Below are 22,878 nucleotides of genomic sequence, written 5' to 3'. Positions count from 1 at the left end.
GGGTCAGCACTCGTTGCCACAGCAGCACTCTGTACGCAGATTGTCCCCTGCCGCTGTCCGTATTCCGGGAAGCGCTCTGACAGGAGTGGGCGGAGTCTACGCAGAGCCGTGTGATTGGCTGGGGCCGGGCAGTCACGTTACTCCCCCCCCCCGGTGCTGGGGATTATGTCTATGGTTTCGGTCTCGTCTTGTATAGAGTCCGGGAGATCTGCGAGCCATGGCCGAAGCGGTGCGAACCCGGAGACCGCGGAGCAAGGCCCGGCACGACAAGGTAACCCAACCCCGCCGCGGTGTTGCTAGTACTGGGTAGGAGGGCCGCTCGGTATTCACCTGACACATAAACACAGGGACATGTCACTGACACATCGTTCCTGCCTAATAGCCCTTATCACCCTCAGCCATACAGGCCCAGGCAGATAATAGCTGTCACGGATCTGTATTCCCTCACAGGCCCGCCGCCAGCCGCTTCTGTGGAATCAACCCCTATCACTACCAGCGTGACAGCTTCTGCTAGAAAACTGTCAGTTCGCACCGGGTGCGAAATTATACCTGTCATTCCCTATCACTCTTAGCCAAAGCCAGACGGCTACTAGCTGTCACACACCTGTCAGCCTTCCCGGTAATGGACAGCTCTGGCTCTCCCATCACTCCCAGTCAGACCAATGTCGTCTAGTATATTCCTTTACATGTCTGGGGTGACTATCCTGCCAGGACTTCAACTCCTGTCACCCCCAGCCAAATACTGACGTCGTGAAAAGTGCAGGGTTCAGGTTCTGCCAGGTGGCAACTCCCATAACTCCTATCACTTCCAGCCAAACACAGACAGGCAGGTTCTAGCACACCTGCCAACACAAACTGGGAGTACGTATCATGCCAGGACTGAAACTCCCATCACTATACCATTTGGGCTAATAAAGTTATTTTCTGGGTGCAGCTTTATCCAAGAATCACCAAATCTTTAGAAAAAGAATAAATACATAGAATCTGCCGGGAGATCGGCCCCATTCGGCCCCCGTCTATTCTGCTGTTCCTGCTGTAAAGACTCAAACCTTAATCAGTCGTTGGTCTCGTCTTAGATTCAGGAGCCGTATGTCTACCCCAGGCATGCTTAATCCCCTCACTGTATTACTCTCTACCACTTCTGCTGGGAGGCTGCTCCGCTTTTTTACCACCTTCTCAGTAAAGTAAAACTTCCTTCCATTCCATCTCAGCCTCTGAGATTCCGGCCTCTTGTTTTAACTTTTCTCCTCTTTTGAAATAAACGTCCCTTTGAGATCCCTCCGTCTCTCCGGATATGTATATATATATATATATCATGTGTATATTGCAGATCCCATCAGTATATGAAGCAAACAGAATACAGGGCCCGGGGCTGTTTGTAATCCTGTTGTTTAATGAGAATAACATTTACTTTGAGTCTTGTGGTAGCTGCGTAAGCACACAACGGGGTCTATTCGCTAAACGGAGAGTTCACAGGAGAGATGTGGGTTTAACCCCTTGACATCGCTATACTTTATGGTGGTCCAACTACCGTGAGGGTCTGCTGCAGGAAGAGCTTGGCTGGTCCTGTATAATGTATAATTAAATCGATGAGGTTTCTTCAGTATCCCCTCCCATTGAGTTATACATTATGCGGGGCAAGCTGTTATTTTGCCTTGATTTCATGTATAAATAATAAATACACTGCTCTACTCTTCAAAAGTTTGGGGTCACTCGGCTGGTTTCATGGAAAACAAGGACATTTCTGGGTGTAACATAATTACAAAAGGGGTTCTAACCATCAATTAGCCTTTTAACGTTAAACTTGGATCAGTGAACACAACGTGCCATTGGAACACAGGAGTGATGGGAGTGATAAAAGGCCATTGGGACACAGGAGTGATGGGAGAGATAAAGGGCCATTGGAACACAGGAGTGATGGGAGTGATAAAAGGGCCATTGGGACACAGGAGTGATAAAGGGCCATTGGAACACAGGAGTGATGGGAGTGATAAAGGGCCATTGGGACATAGGAGTGATGGGAGTGATAAAGGGCCATTGGAACACAGGAGTGATGGGAGTGATAAAGGACCATTGGAACACAGGAGTGATGGGAGTGATAAAGGGCCATTGGAACACAGGAGTGATGGGAGTGATAAAGGGCCATTGGGACATAGGAGTGATGGGAGTGATAAAGGGCCATTGCGACATAGGAGTGATAAAGGGCCATTGGGACACAGGAGTGATGGGAGTGATAAAGGGCCATTGGAACACAGGAGTGCTGGGAGTGATAAAGGGCCATTGGGACACAGGAGTGATGGGAGTGATAAAGGGCCATTGGGACACAGGAGTGATGGGAGAGATAAAGGGCCATTGGAACACAGGAGTGATGGGAGTGATAAAGGGCCATTGGAACACAGGAGTGATGGGAGTGATAAAAGGGCCATTGGGACACAGGAGTGATAAAGGGCCATTGGAACACAGGAGTGATGGGAGTGATAAAGGGCCATTGGGACATAGGAGTGATGGGAGTGATAAAGGGCCATTGGAACACAGGAGTGATGGGAGTGATAAAGGACCATTGGAACACAGGAGTGATGGGAGTGATAAAGGGCCATTGGAACACAGGAGTGATGGGAGTGATAAAGGGCCATTGGGACATAGGAGTGATGGGAGTGATAAAGGGCCATTGGGACATAGGAGTGATAGGAGTGATAAAGGGCCTCTGTACGCCTATGAAGAGATTCTGTTAAACCAGCTGTTTCCATCTACAATAGTCATTTACAACATTAACCCCGTCTGTGCTGGATTTCTGGTCCATTTCATATTGGCAAAATGTGATTTTTTTTATCAAACTTTTGACTGGTAGTGGTACCGCCTTATGTGAGCCACGAGAGCAGCCATCTGAAGTTCCTGATCTCATGATCGGTGCGATTTCTTCCGTTCCATTTAGTTATCTCTCCCTTCTTGTTAAGTTGCTGGTGGTTGCTGGTTGGTTCTGGCAGGGCTGTGATGAGGAGAAGGGAGAGGAGTCCAGGGCAGGGAGTCTTAACAAGGGAATTTAAAAGTAAAAGCGATGGCGACCAGCGGCGTGTTCTGGCCCGGTGCTACGTGTTGGTAGACTGAGCGTCGGGGGACGATGGCGCCCAGGAATAGGACAACCCCCAAGGGAGCTACGCCATTGAGTGCAGCAGCGACACTCAACACACTGCTGTGATATGCAGAACAGCGAATAGCCACATAAAAATGACGTGTATGTAGTTATATATATATATATATATATACACACAGAGGGTTACAGGCTGGTTCTGTTCTCTGTTCCGGATCTCGTAACTATGCATTTTTGGGGAATCTTTTCGCATGCGCTCAGGATCGTTAATCTCATTGCGAATCATGTGACATGTTCCACCAGGTCCAGGAATCACATATATGTGCGTTCAGTTCTGTCCTCGTGCCCTTTAATCGCATGAAGTTACAACACTCCAGAAAATTGGCTTCTGCTGTAGTCACGGCAACAGGCTCGCGTCATTCTTCCCGTGTCAATGCCCCTTTCTGCTGTTATCACCGCTGAGATCTCATCCCCCCTGCGATGTAACGCGAAAGCACGTGATCAGGGAGCTTATAGAAAATGCCGACTCTGATATACGTGTTCCTATTCATATAATAAATATTATATTATTTTTTTACTTATATAGTGGCATCGACCTCCGCAGCGTTTCTTACAGTCCCTACGTTCAAAGATTCTCACAAAACTAGAACTGACAAAGACGAGCCGATACATTAGGTGCAGAGGGTTGGGCTCGCAGATCTATCAAGTAGGCACTCACGCTAACACACATACTCACTAACACACACTTACACTCTCTTCCTAACACACCCTCGCACACACACACACATACATGCACGTTTATGCTCACGCACGCATGTGCAATTCACTCTAAAATACACACGGTCATACATGCTTTCTGCACGTCATGCTGTTGGTGACCATAGATTCTGCCGCTAAATTACTAGGTGTATCAAGTACATGTTAATTAAAATCCTTACATTCTTACCCATAACGTGCTGATGTATGTCTTCCGCTATGTCACACGATTAGAACATGTGTGTTTCTGTCCTCCTGAGCCCGGGAAGGAAAGGGATGAGGAACACATGATGTAAGTTGAGTTATTAGTCACTCTTCCTTGATTAATATATCGTTACATACGGTATAGTTGTGAAATTAGTCATAAGGAAAACCCGCACGTCATCCTGAGCATCTGGGAACGTGAGGCCGTGATTAACACGGTCAAAATTTATATAGCGCCATCGTATTCAGTAGCGACGTACGATTGGTGAAACCAAACGTTTGACTTAAAAAAAAAAAAATTGCATGTGTTGGTGTCCTATGTTTTTATAGCTGTTGGTGAACTACAATTCCCATGATCCTCTGTCCTGTGCCAAATGGGCAGTCCAATTGAATATTTTTTTTTTTAGGGCGTAGAATAAATTGCCGTTTTATTATAATATGGAAAGAAATATTGTATTTATCTCATTTTGTTCCTCCTTTTATCTGGAGGCAGCCCGTCGTGATGTTTTGGGTGACTTTCCCGGCTCAATCACCAGCACTGTTCCGATGCTTTATGAATTGTGTCTGGGTGATTAAGACTGAGGCATTCTATTGTTTCCCACAGGCAGGATCATAAGGAGTTGATAGATGGGGCTCAGATAACAGAAAGGGAACAAATGACTAAAATGCTACTTTTTACCTAAACACTTTAGATTGGAAGCTCGTAAGTCAAAACGTTATATACTACTTAGGACCCATTGTACAGCGCCACGGAATATGGCCACGCTATATAAAACAAACAAAAAAATGACGTTCCTGGTACAGCTGAACACCCATCCCCCTCCCAGAAATTCCTTAATAATGTAAAAAGTTTTGCCTTATTTGTAGTTTTCCTTGTTATCTGACACAATATGTTGTTGCCATAGAAACTGAAAAGGCATTTTAAAAGTCTCTTTATTGCTTTTATATAATTAAACCTTCAGAGAAAAGAATAAAAAATAAATAAAGAGAAATCTGTTAAGATTTATTTGCTTAAAGGGTCCGCCTAATGTCCCTGAGACCCCCTATAGAAGAATGGATACTAAAAGTACTCTGTGAGCAACCCTAACCCGCTGCAGAAGCTGCCCTCCTCATCCATGATCCCATATTTCTGGCCTCTGATTGGGTGTCTAAAACAGCCAATCAGTAAGAGGAAAGTGCCCCCATTCAAATCAATTGCAGCGCTCTCCATACATGCCCGGGGGGGGGGGGGTGTCTGAACAGTCCCCTGCATACTGTGTTCACCGAGCTGGCACACATCTACGGGGCATTTAACTCGGTAAAGGGGGCAATTTCAAACGGGGGGAGGGGGATTTTGCAGAATGGACAACGTGAACATTTAAAGGGATTAAATGCTTTAAAGTGCACGTGGTGTCTGGAGTATCCCTTTAACATTCAAGAGAGGGAATCGGCCCCCGGAGGAAAGTGTAGGGTGGCAGGTCACCACGTGATGAGAGAGGGGCGTATAGTGCGTGTATTAGTGTATGATGCTAGCATGTGTGTGCATGTGAGCATAAGACATTAACACGTATGGTGTTAGTGTGCGTGCGCGCGTATAATGGTTAAAGCTTGAGTCTCAATGGTGTAAAATACCCCTTGTCGTGAAGGGGTTAACTGCAGCACCATACAAAGTTGTGCAGCACTGGAGAACGCTGTGTTTTGTGTCTTATTGCCCCAATGAACAGCTTTTAACTGCCGACCAGGGGGTAATAAATGAAAATAAAAACATTATTAGGAAAGGAAAAAAAAAGTTGGCTCCTAATTTTTTTTTGCTGGCTACTAGATCCAAACGAATTTTGTTGACCGCCTAGCGTAATGTATAGGCCAAAAAGAGAAAACCAATGAATTTTTGCTTTATATAATATTTTATTATCCGGAATGTTCTAGAACTCTTTGGAAATCTGCTGTGCCGGCGGCTGAGTAAATCCCGGTAAATCCGTCCGGCCGGCGCCTGTATCCTGCGCCAATCTGCCAGGTTCTGTGTGCCCCTCTGGCACTCTGAGAGTTAAAAGTGGCTCTGTAGTTTGAAGCCAATGCTGGCAGACCTTGCATATGTCGAGCAGAGCTTGCAGCCTTGTGTTTTGTCAGCAAGTCCTGGCGCCGGGTGATCAGTAAATGAAAAGGACAGGGTTTTCACGGGAGCTGGTAAGGGTTTGTGTGCATCTCCTCTTGCATCGCTCTCGCTATCATACTTTTATAACATTATTATAATTATTATTGTACACTGTACATTGTATATAGATATACTCGCCAACACACACACACACATATATATTAGTATTAGTGTGTGTGTGTGTGTGTGTGTGTGTGTATATATATATATGTCAATATATATTCTTGGATAGTGTATGCATTCGTATACGAGGTGGGTATTTGCGCGTGAGCCTGTGTTGTGTGTGTGTGTTGACATTATCGTGAGTGTGTATATCCGCATATAGTGTTAGAGTTTGTGTGTATTAGTGTATGGTCTTAGCGTGAAACTGTATGTTACTGCATGGTGTTAGCGTGTGTGTTGTTTGCTATCAGAGTATGGTGGTGGTGTGGGTGTGTGTCAGTGTGTGGTGGTGGTGGTTGTGACGGGACCGACCTGTACCCCGACTGGGTACTCCCGCCAAACGTTGCTTCCTCCTGACGGGACACCAACAAGTAACCCCTTCAGCACCGGGCAGAACCAGCGTTGTAGATAGAAGGAGGGACGTCGCTGCACCGAAGCCGCATTGGCACTGTGGCTATCCGAAGCTTAGCTACACAGTGTGGCTACAGCCCACCCCAAACATCAGGCAACACTCATGTTGAGGTGAAAGCAGGAATCATTTATTAAAACCAAAGACAGAGCTATATATACACAAGTAAGAAAAGGGGCAAGACAAATATCACATGATCTAATTACCATGGCAGGAAGGAAGTAATTAGATCAAATCCTGCAACACAATATCCGGGGGAAGGACAGAATGACATGAGACGTAAATAATTACATTAATTGGGGACGTAGACGTGGAATGACGATAGACATGTAATTGGCTTAAGACAGACAATGGCCAGGACACAGGGATAACAGGAGCTCACAGGATTAACAGCTACCTGTTATGTAATGGATAATTAGGTATGCAGCAGTGACACCAAGTCATACCTACAGGGGGTCTTAAGACAAGGGCTAACTCACACAATAACAGGGGAAACACTTCACACCTATACCATTAACAATGTACAGATAATCAGCCTTCTTCCTACCACAGGATGTCCAGCTGACGTTACAGTTCTGAGACTCTGAGTGCTAAAACATGGGGTACATCAGCAGACTGAACCCCTGTATCCACACACAGAAGTCTCTACAAGGCCTGGGCCCATAGTCGATAGGGAGGAGGCTGGCTCTCAGGCCTCTCCAGGGACCCCAGTGATGGAGGGTTCTGTCACACTTCTCCCCCTTCCAAATAGGACTGACACAGGAGGAAACCCCAAACGGGTTGACTCCGTAGTCAGTTAATTCACTTGGCCCATCAATGCCCTCCCGAAACTGGTGCCCCAAATAATCTGCCCCTCCAAGAGCAGTATTCCCCCGCCCCACCTCTGACTCTCCAGAAAAATACAACTGCCGCTGGAGAGAAGTGCCTACAGCACCTTCTCTCTGGAATCTTCCCAGTCGCTGGGGAGTGATGATGCCTGCATCTTCTCCCTGGGGCTCCTGTTGTCGCTGTGGTGATGGGTTGGCAGCGCCATCTCCCAGGTCATCTGCCCGCCACTGGGGAGGAGGGAAGACACCCTCGGCTCCCTGAACTGGGATCTGTGGCTGGGAAGGGAGGACAGGTTCCTCCACTTCCGAATCTGTGAGCTGCTGCTGGGGAGACTGGCCGTCTGCGCCATCTCCTGTGCACTCACTTGACCGCTGGGGAGTGATGCCACCTGCACCCCCTCCTTGATGCTCCTTCTGCTGCTGGGAACATGGGCCGGCTGTGCCGTCTCCCGGGTCATCCGTCAGCCGCTGGGGAGGAGGGACGACACCCTCGGCTCCATCGATTGGGATCTGCCGCTGGGGAGATGAGCCGGCTGCGCCGTCTTCCAGTTCATCTGTCAGCCGCTGGGGAGGAGGGACGACACTCTCAGCTCCCTCAACTGGGATCTGCCGCTGGGGAGGGAGAACAGGTTCCTCCGCTCCCAGAGTTGTGAGCTGCCACTGGGGAGACTGGCCGGCTCCACCATCTCCTGGACACTCGCCCACCCGCTGGGGAGTGATGCCGCCTGCATCCCCTCCCTGGTTCTCCATCTGCCGCTGGGGAGATGACCCGACTGCGCTGTCTCCCGGGTTATCCAACAGCCGCTGGGGAGGAGGGACAGCACCCTCCACTCCCTCGTGCTCCTGCTGCCGCTGGGGATGTGGGCTAGCTACCGCATCTCCCTGGATTCCTGTTGTTGTTCCAGATACGGGGCAGAGGCCAGGGGCTCCCCACCCTGTTGTCGGCGCTTCAGCTGGGGGTTGTGGATCTGAGCGAACTACCCAGCATTCGGAGGACCCCGGTGGGAAGACCGCAGCCTCATCCCCCCATCCTGGGTTAACATCCTCGGATGAATAATCGACAAAATCCATGGACACTGGGGCATACTGGTGAACACGGTCAAACAGTTTTTTATATGCTTTTTCCAGTTCCCACTCCTGTGTAGTTAAAAAGTCAAAATCACCTCTCAGTGCACCTGGGAGGTCCAATTCCCTGAAATCTCGGATGTCCATAATCCGCCACTCCACTGTACTGCCGAAATCCAGGTCCTCCTGAAGACTATCCCATAACAATCCTAGGCCGCCAAAGTCATAGCCCTCCGTGGGCTCTGTACCTTCCAGGCACCAACCCGCCTCGGCTGCATACCATCGTAACGCCCTGTATCCGTCATCCCACATCATCTCGGTTTGGACCAGCCCGTCTAACTCGGACACCCATTCCTCCCTGGGCTGCTTTCCCAGCAACGGCATTCGTGCCTCCAGCTGGAACCAGTAAATGTCCTCGCTGGTTGGGAGGCACTTACCCAAGTATTCCTGTTCCCATCGCAGAGTCTCCCACCAGAGTTGCCGACGGATATGATCCCTCCACCGCAGCTCGTCCTCAGCGGATACAGGTCCATCGGGTTGGGCCCGTGCCTCCTGCATACGCCGTCTGAACTCCAGTTCCATAGCTGAGGATCCTGGCGTTGCTCCTTCTCTGCCCGAAGGGTGACCAATCCTGGTGCTTTGGATGTCCCCGCTCCGGTGTGAAAGAGGAAACTTCCGGCCCCGGAAATCAGACCATAACAAATTTCTTTAAGGAAGCATCCCACCGCTTGCCACCAATGTGACGGGACCGACCTGTACCCCGACTGGGTACTCCCGCCAAACGTTGCTTCCTCCTGACGGGACACCAACAAGTAACCCCTTCAGCACCGGGCAGAACCAGCGTTGTAGATAGAAGGAGGGACGTCGCTGCACCGAAGCCGCATTGGCACTGTGGCTATCCGAAGCTTAGCTACACAGTGTGGCTACAGCCCACCCCAAACATCAGGCAACACTCATGTTGAGGTGAAAGCAGGAATCATTTATTAAAACCAAAGACAGAGCTATATATACACAAGTAAGAAAAGGGGCAAGACAAATATCACATGATCTAATTACCATGGCAGGAAGGAAGTAATTAGATCAAATCCTGCAACACAATATCCGGGGGAAGGACAGAATGACATGAGACGTAAATAATTACATTAATTGGGGACGTAGACGTGGAATGACGATAGACATGTAATTGGCTTAAGACAGACAATGGCCAGGACACAGGGATAACAGGAGCTCACAGGATTAACAGCTACCTGTTATGTAATGGATAATTAGGTATGCAGCAGTGACACCAAGTCATACCTACAGGGGGTCTTAAGACAAGGGCTAACTCACACAATAACAGGGGAAACACTTCACACCTATACCATTAACAATGTACAGATAATCAGCCTTCTTCCTACCACAGGATGTCCAGCTGACGTTACAGTTCTGAGACTCTGAGTGCTAAAACATGGGGTACATCAGCAGACTGAACCCCTGTATCCACACACAGAAGTCTCTACAAGGCCTGGGCCCATAGTCGATAGGGAGGAGGCTGGCTCTCAGGCCTCTCCAGGGACCCCAGTGATGGAGGGTTCTGTCACAGTGGTGTGGGTGTGTGTCAGTGTGGTGGTGGTGTGGGTGTGTGTCAGTGTGCGGTGTGGGTGTGTGTCAGTGTGTGGTGGTGGTGGTGTGGGTGTGTGTCAGTGTGTGGTGGTGGTGGTGTGGGTGTGTGTCAGTGTGTGGTGGTGGTGTGGGTGTGTGTCAGTGTGTGGTGGTGGTGGTGTGGGTGTGTGTCAGTGTGTGGTGGTGGTGTGGGTGTGTGTCAGTATGGTGGTGGTGTGGGTGTGTGTCAGTGTGTGGTGGTGGTGGTGTGGGTGTGTGTCAGTGTGTGGTGGTGGTGTGGGTGTGTGTCAGTATGGTGGTGGTGTGGGTGTGTGTCAGCGTGCGGTGGTGGTGTGGGTGTGTGTCAGCGTGCGGTGGTGGTGTGGGTGTGTGTCAGCGTGCGGTGGTGGTGTGGGTGTGTGTCAGTGTGTGGTGGTGGTGTGGGTGTGTGTCAGTGTGTGGTGGTGGTGTGGGTGTGTGTCAGTATGGTGGTGGTGTGGGTGTGTGTCAGTGTGTGGTGGTGGTGTGGGTGTGTGTCAGTATGGTGGTGGTGTGGGTGTGTGTCAGTGTGCGGTGGTGTGGGTGTGTGTCAGTATGGTGGTGGTGTGGGTGTGTGTCAGTATGGTGGTGGTGTGGGTGTGTGTCAGTGTGCGGTGGTGTGGGTGTGTGTCAGTGTGTGGTGGTGGTGTGGGTGTGTGTCAGTATGGTGGTGGTGTGGGTGTGTGTCAGTATGGTGGTGGTGGTGTGGGTGTGTGTCAGTATGGTGGTGGTGTGGGTGTGTGTCAGTGTGCGGTGGTGTGGGTGTGTGTCAGTATGGTGGTGGTGTGGGTGTGTGTCAGTGTGTGGTGGTGGTGTGGGTGTGTGTCAGTATGGTGGTGGTGTGGGTGTGTGTCAGTGTGCGGTGGTGGTGTGGGTGTGTGTCAGTATGGTGGTGGTGTGGGTGTGTGTCAGTGTGCGGTGGTGGTGTGGGTGTGTGTCAGTGTGCGGTGGTGGTGTGGGTGTGTGTCAGTGTGCGGTGGTGGTGTGGGTGTGTGTCAGTGTGTGGTGGTGGTGTGTGTCAGTGTGCGGTGGTGGTGTGGGTGTGTGTCAGTGTGTGGTGGTGGTGTGGGTGTGTGTCAGTGTGTAGTGGAGGTGTGGGTGTGTGTCAGCGTGCGGTGGTGGTGTGGGTGTGTGTCAGTATGGTGGTGGTGTGGGTGTGTGTCAGCGTGCGGTGGTGGTGTGGGTGTGTGTCAGTATGGTGGTGGTGTGGGTGTGTGTCAGTATGGTGGTGGTGTGGGTGTGTGTCAGTGTGTGGTGGTGGTGTGGGTGTGTGTCAGTGTGCGGTGGTGTGGGTGTGTGTCAGTGTGTGGTGGTGGTGTGGGTGTGTGTCAGTATGGTGGTGGTGTGGGTGTGTGTCAGTATGGTGGTGGTGTGGGTGTGTGTCAGTGTGCGGTGGTGTGGGTGTGTGTCAGTATGGTGGTGGTGTGGGTGTGTGTCAGTGTGTGGTGGTGGTGTGGGTGTGTGTCAGCGTGCGGTGGTGGTGTGGGTGTGTGTCAGTGTGCGGTGGTGGTGTGGGTGTGTGTCAGTGTGCGGTGGTGTGGGTGTGTGTCAGTGTGTGGTGTGGGTGTGTGTCAGCGTGCGGTGGTGGTGTGGGTGTGTGTCAGTATGGTGGTGGTGTGGGTGTGTGTCAGTGTGCGGTGGTGTGGGTGTGTGTCAGTATGGTGGTGGTGTGGGTGTGTGTCAGTGTGCGGTGGTGTGGGTGTGTGTCAGTGTGTGGTGGTGGTGTGGGTGTGTGTCAGTATGGTGGTGGTGTGGGTGTGTGTCAGTGTGTGGTGGTGGTGTGGGTGTGTGTCAGTGTGCGGTGTGGGTGTGTGTCAGTGTGCGGTGGTGTGGGTGTGTGTCAGTATGGTGGTGGTGTGGGTGTGTGTCAGTGTGTGGTGGTGGTGTGGGTGTGTGTCAGTGTGCGGTGTGGGTGTGTGTCAGTGTGCGGTGGTGTGGGTGTGTGTCAGTGTGTGGTGGTGGTGTGGGTGTGTGTCAGTATGGTGGTGGTGTGGGTGTGTGTCAGTATGGTGGTGGTGTGGGTGTGTGTCAGTGTGCGGTGGTGTGGGTGTGTGTCAGTATGGTGGTGGTGTGGGTGTGTGTCAGTATGGTGGTGGTGTGGGTGTGTGTCAGTGTGCGGTGGTGTGGGTGTGTGTCAGTGTGTGGTGGTGGTGTGGGTGTGTGTCAGTATGGTGGTGGTGTGGGTGTGTGTCAGTGTGCGGTGGTGTGGGTGTGTGTCAGTATGGTGGTGGTGTGGGTGTGTGTCAGTGTGTGGTGGTGGTGTGGGTGTGTGTCAGTGTGCGGTGTGGGTGTGTGTCAGTGTGCGGTGTGGGTGTGTGTCAGTGTGCGGTGGTGTGGGTGTGTGTCAGTGTGCGGTGGTGTGGGTGTGTGTCAGTATGGTGGTGGTGTGGGTGTGTGTCAGTGTGTGGTGGTGGTGTGGGTGTGTGTCAGTGTGCGGTGTGGGTGTGTGTCAGTGTGCGGTGGTGGTGTGGGTGTGTGTCAGTGTGTGGTGGTGGTGTGGGTGTGTGTCAGTGTGTGGTGGTGGTGTGGGTGTGTGTCAGTGTGTGGTGGTGGTGTGGGTGTGTGTCAGTATGGTGGTGGTGTGGGTGTGTGTCAGTGTGCGGTGGTGTGGGTGTGTGTCAGTATGGTGGTGGTGTGGGTGTGTGTCAGTGTGCGGTGGTGTGGGTGTGTGTCAGTGTGTGGTGGTGGTGTGGGTGTGTGTCAGTATGGTGGTGGTGTGGGTGTGTGTCAGTGTGCGGTGGTGTGGGTGTGTGTCAGTATGGTGGTGGTGTGGGTGTGTGTCAGTGTGTGGTGGTGGTGTGTGTCAGTGTGCGGTGTGGGTGTGTGTCAGTGTGCGGTGGTGTGGGTGTGTGTCAGCGTGCGGTGGTGGTGTGGGTGTGTGTCAGTATGGTGGTGGTGTGGGTGTGTGTCAGTATGGTGGTGGTGTGGGTGTGTGTCAGTGTGCGGTGGTGTGGGTGTGTGTCAGTGTGTGGTGGTGGTGTGGGTGTGTGTCAGTATGGTGGTGGTGTGGGTGTGTGTCAGTGTGCGGTGGTGTGGGTGTGTGTCAGTATGGTGGTGGTGTGGGTGTGTGTCAGTGTGTGGTGGTGGTGTGTGTCAGTGTGCGGTGTGGGTGTGTGTCAGTGTGCGGTGGTGTGGGTGTGTGTCAGCGTGCGGTGGTGGTGTGGGTGTGTGTCAGTATGGTGGTGGTGTGGGTGTGTGTCAGTATGGTGGTGGTGTGGGTGTGTGTCAGTGTGCGGTGGTGTGGGTGTGTGTCAGCGTGCGGTGGTGGTGTGGGTGTGTGTCAGTATGGTGGTGGTGTGGGTGTGTGTCAGTGTGCGGTGGTGTGGGTGTGTGTCAGTATGGTGGTGGTGTGGGTGTGTGTCAGTGTGTGGTGGTGGTGTGGGTGTGTGTCAGTGTGCGGTGTGGGTGTGTGTCAGTGTGCGGTGGTGTGGGTGTGTGTCAGCGTGCGGTGGTGTTGTACAAGATAAGGATTAACCTTTCTACGCTTTAGATGGTTTTTATTTTCCAACAAATAATCCTAAAAATGTATTTCCACCAATAAAAGGCATTTTAGTTGCCCAGGCGCAGTTAGGAGGCCCGTGGAGGTTCGTGTCATCGATCTGTAGAATGCCGGGGCATAGAGACAGAGAATTTGCCCAGTCCTTGGTCTCGTCTCAGGAGCTGTATGCATGTCCCATGCACCTTTAAATCTCCTCACTCAGTTTAGCTCTACCACTTCTGCTGGGCTGCTGTTCCACTTATCTACCTCCCTCTCGGTACAGTTAAAAGTCTTTAACTGTTTAAAATCCCATCTCATGTCCAGACTGCTCGTGTAAGATGGGTCCTGTACGCTCATTCAGCGAAGCTCTGAGGCTGATTCAGAATGGAGATACTATAACACTCATCCCGATCCACTTACAAGGAGAATACTGACTGGTGAATATGGTACTTACATGGTTACCATAGGAACAATTTATAGAAGAGATTTTCCCACAATGCTCTACTTCCCGAATCCTTTACTACAATCTGCGGTCTGCCTCCCTTTCTGTAAGAATTTCTGTTGTTTTTTTGTTTTTGTTTTTTCTCATTTTAGGTAATAATAAAAATACTAATACATTTTTATTTTTTATTATTTTTTTTCATTATTATTATTTATTAAATTAAAAACGAATTCTCAGGCTTATAATAATTATTGTATTTATAATATTATATTAGTCTGATTATTTTTATTTAGAATCGTTCTTTTTCGTCTCTCTGCACCAATTTTTAGGGCGGGGGAGGAAAAAAGGAACGCATGTTTTGCCACAGACCTAGGCTTCTTTGTAGCAAAACCTCCTTTAATTTTAATAAAAGTATCTCCAAAACAATTACATGATATATCATAACATATAACGAGGGATTTCCATCCTTTTTGTCTTGGACCAGGTGAAACTTTTATAATCACAAAATTAATTAACAGAAAATAGCTAAAATATTGATTTTGTGGAGGGGAGGGGTTAATTGATAAAACTGCACACATATGCATATATGATAACCTACTTCAAAAACGGAATATATAGTATTGTATAGATGTTTTCAGGTATCAGAATTTTTTTTTTATTATTTCTTTTTACATTTTATAAATAATATATATATATATATATATATATATATATATATATATATATAATAAATTTAATAAATATAAATATATATATATATATAAAAATAATATATTATATTGTAAATCAGGGTTATGATTTTCGTGGCTTGTAACTCCATTCTGTTCATCTCTTAGGAGAAAAAGAAGCAGCAGGCTTTTGCGGAGGTAGTGTCCGAGAAGCCTTCGCTGGTGAAGAAAGAGAAGGCCGTTACTTCTTCAGTCATTGATGCCGATTCCTCCGTCCGCGCTCCTAAAGCCGGCGAGACTCCTGATAACTTCACAGAAATCCAGCTTGATGATGAAGCGGGCGCGCAGGACGTCGGGAGGATGGACAATTCCCCCAAGGAAGCGTTGTCCGAAGTTATGGAGGAACCTGGCGTGCCACCAAGTAAAGAGGACACAAAAGACGTAAAAGAGGACGAGACAACTCGTTCGACGGACAAAAACGAGCAAGAAGAACAAAGAGCTAAAACAGAAAAAAGTGCTATGAAAAACTGTGAGTTATTTGCCGGTTTGAATAAATCCATTGAGTTATCTCTAGGTCCTTCTACTGACCCCGCGGTCCTCTCCTTGAAGGAACTTCAGGACTCTTTGAACCCTCAACACTTTGTAGAAGCCAAGGAGATCCTCAAAGTTCCAAGGGTGAAGCCTCTGTATCCGGAGCTGCCGGTCGATATCTTTGACCAGAGACGGGACGTCGCGACCATTAAGCCCCTGTCCCATAACGAGCGCCTCTATCCCGAGATCCCACAGCAGCCGAGGCTCCTGGCGTTCACCAAGGACCAGCTTAGAATATTTGAGCCGTGCTCGTGGATCGAGAACGTAGAATCGTTCGCCGAGGAGTTCGAGAGCGTCGCCCACCAGGACAGGCACGATTTCCACGAGCTGCTCATGAACTACGGCCGGTGCAGGAAGCAGCTGCTGCTGGCCGAGGCCAAGCTTCAGATCATGATAACGGACTGGAAGAATATTAAAAGCAAAATATGGGACTTTAAAGAGGAGCACATGACTGTGCAGGTAATCTTACACCCCGTGTGCCTAACATTAAGAGAACTAATTATTTTTCAGTTATTTTATTATTATTTTAACAGTTTTGTTATTTTCAGGTTGTCATATCGTGGATAGCATAAGCCCATGCGCAATTATTAACATTGTAACACCTTTTATTGCATTATGTCTGGGCTTTTAATTTTTTTTTTTAAAGCAATAAAGTTGTTTAGTGAGAAATATATAAATTAATATAACAAAAATATTAAAAAAAAATGTATAAAAATGTTTTTTTTAAATGAAAAAAGTCATGAATAATGAGTAAAAAAATGATATAAAAAAAACAATAGTAAGTAATTGGGATAATGAGTAAAAAAATGGTTGAATATAAAAATAGTAAACAAGTAAAAAATGATATAAAAAAACTAATAGAGAGTAATAGCAATAATGAGTAAAAAAAATCTAAAAATGTTTTTAATATAAAAAAAAAGAATAAAATTAGTAAATATTACATTAATTATATTACAATTTTTTTTTTTTTTTATGAAAAACCATAAAATATTGGGAGAAATAAATAATAAATTAATATGCATCCTTCATTAGTGGGGCTTTAAACTGTCCCCTTATCCAAAAGTTACCAGATTCTCACGTTCAGTAAGAGCCATGTTAAAATGAATGTTGACCCACTCGGCAAACCGGGGTAGACCCTTCATAAGGCACGGCAAAGAGAGGGACTTAAAAATGTCAGCTTCCCAGCAAGCCGCTGCTTTAGTGAATAAGCCCCCTCTGCGTAGTACAATACGTCTCATTATATCAAGGAACACGTGCTTTTTTGCATGGATCTCGGTTGTTCCTGACACGCGGTAGCATTACAAAGGCTTGTGTCTGTCCGCAGGGGCTTTGTGAAGATCAGGCTAAAGTCGTTGGCTACCATCATTACCAGACAGCGGAAGTGAACGAGCCGGCGTTGGGGGACCTGAGGCGTCTTTTTGAGCTGAAATGTGACCACTTGCACCAGACGTTCGCCCTTCACTCCTATACATCCGTCTTATCCCGTCTGCAAGTTGAATCCTACATCTACGGATTGGTGGAGAACTCCCCTTTCCTGAGATCTGTGGCCATTCACACACCGGACCACGGTAACTCAGTTCAATCACGGCTACTTTTTCATACTTGGCTCATGTACAATATTATTATTTAATATTTTTAATGTATTAATTGCTTTACAATTTAAATGGGGGCAAACCGGGAGATGAGAACCCGCCCCGTGAGCTTACCATCGAGCCTTATGTTACGCTTACACAAAGTTCCTGGCGGGAATGGTGGACTTTTGAGGGCAGTGCTCATGAGCTTACAATCTAAATATAATACATGTAAAGATATCATCATGTATTTGGAGTAGATCAGCTGAGTGCAGGCCGGTGCCGAGAATGAGCAGCCACTCTGATCCAGGGAGCAGTGACCATTGAGAGAACATTCTCTTTTAATTCCCTTTATACTCCGCGTCTCTTTGAACAATGGCAGGCACGGTCAACATGTGGCTTTGTAGTTGCTGTTGTTGAAGCGCCATCATGAATGAATGAATGAATGAATGAATGAATCACGGTGAATGTGTGTAATGAATTAAAGGTGTAGTTCTGTCTTACTTGACGTTCTCAGGGTGGCGGTATGGTGGGAGGTCCTTCACATTCTTCCGTGCTTTACTGATTTCTTACAAGTTTATCATGATACCTGCTTGAATTTTGGTGGCCGTGTCATGGAGACCATTTACAAACTGGGGTTTCCATTGGGACCGGTATCGGAACCAGTGGCTGTACACCTTGGTATTGGGCTTCTGAGGGCTTTTCCAAGCCACGTCCCGAAAATCCTCCCGTTCACCCTTCATTCATGGAGGCTTGATGGGGTTTTCCATCGATCCTGCGCAGCCACAGGTTGCCTTATGTCATCCCTTGGCTAATTTGACTTTGTCTCTGTAGGTTTCCAGAAGGTGGAAGGCTCGCATTCTGATGTAGTCCTGCTGAAGGAATGTATAAGCGTCCTTTTCAGTTTCACGCGAAGAACCATCGACGACGCTCAGTTTCAGAATCACGTCCTCCTTTGGCTTCAGAAACTGGTAATTCTATAGTCCCGTCTGAACTTAAAACACGCTATGTTTACGACATCACTTTAAGACCCTGCTGCAGGCTTGTTGTTTGTAGGAACCCCCCAATGGGTTGTGTGGCCACCGCGATTCTTTGCATTACCGGCTTTAATTACTTGAAACAACCTTTTGTGGAAACAAAATACCTGAAAGTTTTTTTAGAAGACTTTTCAAGAGAAATCGCTGTTTCTTGCTGATATGCACCATTCTGTCTTAAATTAGCGCAGAAAAGTATCAGTGCTTTGTTGGCCGGTGACGGCCTCTTGATGCCACAAGTTGGCTACTGGTTCCTGGGTTCAGAGTATAGTCGGAAAACGTAATAGTCAACTATTCTTAAGACGTGTTACAAAATAGAAGAAAGAAAAAGCAAACAAACCCAAAACTCAAACTTTCCGTACCGTTAGCAGAGGAGGCTGAACTCCACTTAGGGGTGTACTCACTTTTGTTGGTTTAGACTTTAATGGCTGTGTGTTGAGTTATAGTTGAGGCGGCACACTCACTGCGTTACATTGTAACAGAGATCATTTCTTCAGCGTTATCACATGAAAAAAATATAATAAAATATTAATATATATATAATATAAAAATATTGAATAAATATAAATAAAAATAATATAAAAATATTTAATAAAAAATAAATAATGTATATTATATAAGTACATTTACTCTTATAAATATGTCCATATATTATATATATATTTTAGTTGCCAATGTTTCAAGACGTTTACCAGGACAGGCAACATTTTACACGTTGTTAATCAGCTCGGGATGCGGGGGTATTATTCCATTACGTTATTGAGTTTATACCCCCCCCCCCCCATGCAGGAGGCTCCATTTATGAATGAGATGTGTCCTGGATGAAATGGCTCGTACGCCAATGCCGGTGGCTATTGTTTAATCAGTAGAGCGTCTTTAAACAAATATTTAAATAGCAGATACGGGATACGCATAAACTAACTACATTTCTTCATTCTAACCCCCAGCTTTGGCTCATTAAATTAATCATTGGGGTTACGTGTAGCCATTCTGGTCATATCGCTATAGCAACCAGAGGAACGATTTAATCCTCCGATTCATTCCATTTTTTTTTTTTAACTGTATAGTATTGATTCCTCTTATAGCGAACGAGCTGATGTGCCCGGCATTAAAATGGCGGCTGGTGGGGGTCACGTTATAGATCGTAAGCTCATTTGAGCCGGGCGGTCCTTACTCCTTGTTTCTGTACAGCTCTGCGGAATATGATGGTGCTATATAAAAAAAAAAAATAGTGTATATTACATACACACCCCCAATGTATGTTATGGATAAATACATTTTTCTATTTTCTCTCCTCAGGTATCGATCTTATTGAAAGTCGGTTGTCTTGGAGACCATTTATTCCTCCTCAATCATGTCCTTCGCTGTCCAGCTGGAATCAATAAATGGGCCGCTCCCTTTGTTCAGGTCGGTTCTTGTAGATTTCTACATATTTCTTACCATCTAATAACGAGTCAATAAATACAGTGCGGTGCTGTATACAGTAATATAACCCCCCCAGCGCTGTATACAGTAATATAACCCCCCCAGCGCTGTATACAGTAATATAACCCCCCCAGCGCTGTATACAGTAATATAACCCCCAGTGCTGTATACAGTAATATAACCCCCCAGCGCTGTATACAGTAATATAACCCCCCCAGCGCTGTATACAGTAATATAACCCCCAGTGCTGTATACAGTAATATAACCCCCCAGCACTGTATACAGTAATATAACCTCCCAGCGCTGTATACAGTAATATAACCTCCCAGCGCTGTATACAGTAATAACCCCCCAGGCGCTGTATACAGTAATATAACCCCCAGCGCTGTATACAGTAATATAACCCCCAGCGCTGTATACAGTAATATAACCTCCCAGCGCTGTATACAGTAATAACCCCCCAGGCGCTGTATACAGTAATATAACCCCCAGCACTGTATACAGTAATATAACCCCCGGGCACTGTATACAGTAATATAACCCCCCCAGCGCTGTATACAGTAATAACCCCCCAGGCGCTGTATACAGTAATATAACCCCCAGCACTGTATACAGTAATATAACCCCCAGCACTGTATACAGTAATATAACCCCCGGGCACTGTATACAGTAATATAACCCCCCCAGCGCTGTATACAGTAATAACCCCCCAGGCGCTGTATACAGTAATATAACCCCCAGCACTGTATACAGTAATATAACCCCCGGGCACTGTATACAGTAATATAACCCCCCCAGCGCTGTATACAGTAATATAACCCCCCAGTGCTGTATACAGTAATATAACCCCCAGCGCTGTATACAGTAATATAACCCCCCAGCGCTGTATACAGTAATATAACCCACCCAGTGCTGTATACAGTAATATAACCCCCCAACGCTGTATACAGTAATATAACCCCCCAGCGCTGTATACAGTAATATAACCCCCCGGGCACTGTATACAGTAATATAACCCCCCGGGCACTGTATACAGTAATATAACCCACCCAGCGCTGTATACAGTAATATAACCCCCCCAGCACTGTATACAGTAATATAACCCCCCGGGCGCTGTATACAGTAATATAACCCCCCGGGCGCTGTATACAGTAATATAACCCCCCGGGCGCTGTATACAGTAATATAACCCCCAGCGCTGTATACAGTAATATAACCCCCCAGCGCTGTATACAGTAATATAACCCCCCAGCGCTGTATACAGTAATATAACCCCCCCAGCGCTGTATACAGTAATATAACCCCCCCAGCGCTGTATACAGTAATATAACCCCCAGCACTGTATACAGTAATATAACCCCCCAGCGCTGTATACAGTAATATAACCTCCCAGCGCTGTATACAGTAATATAACCCCCCAGCGCTGTATACAGTAATATAACCCCCCAGCGCTGTATACAGTAATATAACCCCCCAGCGCTGTATACAGTAATATAACCTCCCAGCGCTGTATACAGTAATATAACCCCCCAGCGCTGTATACAGTAATATAACCTCCCAGCGCTGTATACAGTAATATAACCCCCCAGCGCTGTATACAGTAATATAACCCCCAGCGCTGTATACAGTAATATAACCTCCCAGCGCTGTATACAGTAATATAACCCCCCAGCGCTGTATACAGTAATATAACCCCCCAGCGCTGTATACAGTAATATAACATAATCGGACGTTCCCTTCTGGTCAGCGCTGACTCCCACCATAAGTTCACTTGAGGACGTGGAAGCCTCAGCCGGGTCTTTTTAGATCTTGCTGGGCTCTCCCATTGCTCCCCCTGCTGGCTGATCGCGGGTATTGCTCACCGCACAGACACATCACGAGGGGGAGGGGGAGAGGGAGACAGGTGTTTCTCCACCATCCAAAAAACAGAAAAAGAACAAAAAAATTAAAAAAAAAAATGAAATATACATAAAATAAATAAAATTGAAAGGACTAAAATGTACCGTTTTGGTTTTTTAGGTCCGAGTCTTGCATAATCCCGCGGGGGTCTTTCATTTCATGCAGCTCCTCGCGGTGCTCATGTCTCCTGTCCGGTAAGGAAGAATAAAGCATGCGATATAATGATTGTAGAGGGGTATTAATCTGTACGGGGGCCGGCTGAGGGTCTGCTGTCCGGTCGCACCTCCCGGTATAATTATGAATTGCTTTTCTTTGTCTGTTCTAGAAATCGAGGGGACTTCTTATCTCACATGAAATCAAATGAAAAGAAAAGCGCATCCTCTGGCCAAGAATCTGGAAACTGGACGCTGGTGGATGAAGGAGGAGAGGAGGTGGGCTTCGGTGATCTTTCCTTTTTCCTGGACTTTGTTCTTTTGAGGAGTTAATATTTTTCTTAATGTTAAAGTCCCCGATATTCTATTATTTTGCGCCCCGACCATTACCGCTTCTGTTTTCGGATATAAATTAGTTGTCTGGAGTTGCTGTTCGTTGTTTAAGGGACGCTCCAGCCGCCACGTGTACTATAAAGTAATAATGTGTTTAAATAATCCCTGCCCCTTAGCTATATGGCTCGGCCCCCCTGGTACTCGCTGCCGGGCAGATCCGGCGCTCTATGTTCTGTGAGGGTCGAACGAGACCCCTGTGCTCAGAAAATGGTCCCATTGATTCCAATGGGAGTGCTTTCCTGCCTCTGATACGCTGCCTAAAGCGGCCAATTGGCCAATCAGCCAATCAGAAACGGGACCATGGAAGGGGAGGGCGATTTGCTGCAGCTTCTCCTTAAGGCAAGTAATCTTTGTGTACTTTAATATCCTTTTTTTGGCGAGGCTGCATGGCAGAGCTGGAACTAGGGGTCTTGGTGCTTGGGCCAGGGTCCCATCCCAGTTCGATCTCAAACCCCTTTCTGGAATAGGAAGGGGATTCAGGGACATGGCTGTCGGGTGGCTCAAGTGCGCCCTTTGCCCTCTTGCCCCATGGGACAGTAAAATGCCAATAAACTGGCTAATGTGACTAGAAATGAAACGTATTTTAGGAGACCCGCATTTCTATGACTATTTTCCTTTGTAAGCAATCGACTTCTGTTAAGCCATAAGATACAACAACTTGGTTTATATTGTCTGTCCATGAAGCATACCTGGGGGCACTGGGGGCTTCATTAAATGGGGCCATTTAAAAAAAAAAGTATATATTTTTACGTATCAGGATGAAGACCCCGAGTCGAGCTGGATGTTGCTGTCGGAGGATGACCTCATCGCCCTTCTCGCTCAGTTCCCTTTCCACGACCTGTTCAGAAACGTCCTCGGCTTCACCTCCAGAGGCAAGTGCATGTCTGGGCAACCCGGCTACCGAGCCACAGTCACTAAAGCCGAGGCCACCTCTCGTTTCCTTCATTGTGGCCGATTGCATAG

General features: G+C 47.5%; 1 protein-coding gene across 1 annotated transcript in view; it reads left to right on the top strand.

Annotated features, from left to right (window-relative positions):
* Nucleotides 1-217: 217 nt before the first annotated feature.
* Nucleotides 218-22,878, top strand: part of LOC149280882 (ectopic P granules protein 5 homolog) — a 52,146-nt gene continuing 29,485 nt past the window's right edge. The window contains 8 exon segments of the mRNA XM_089499986.1: nucleotides 218-271; nucleotides 15,019-15,900; nucleotides 16,766-17,009; nucleotides 17,847-17,983; nucleotides 19,346-19,453; nucleotides 21,491-21,564; nucleotides 21,696-21,801; nucleotides 22,673-22,787. Of these exon segments, the coding sequence (XP_089356112.1) occupies nucleotides 218-271; nucleotides 15,019-15,900; nucleotides 16,766-17,009; nucleotides 17,847-17,983; nucleotides 19,346-19,453; nucleotides 21,491-21,564; nucleotides 21,696-21,801; nucleotides 22,673-22,787 (1,720 nt within the window).

The sequence above is a fragment of the Sceloporus occidentalis genome, unplaced genomic scaffold (genome assembly GCF_023333645.1).
Source record: "Sceloporus occidentalis isolate IW3139 unplaced genomic scaffold, rSceOcc1.0.p SCAF_144, whole genome shotgun sequence".
NCBI lineage: Eukaryota > Metazoa > Chordata > Lepidosauria > Squamata > Phrynosomatidae > Sceloporus > Sceloporus occidentalis.
This window is presented reverse-complemented; position numbering and strand designations above follow the sequence as displayed.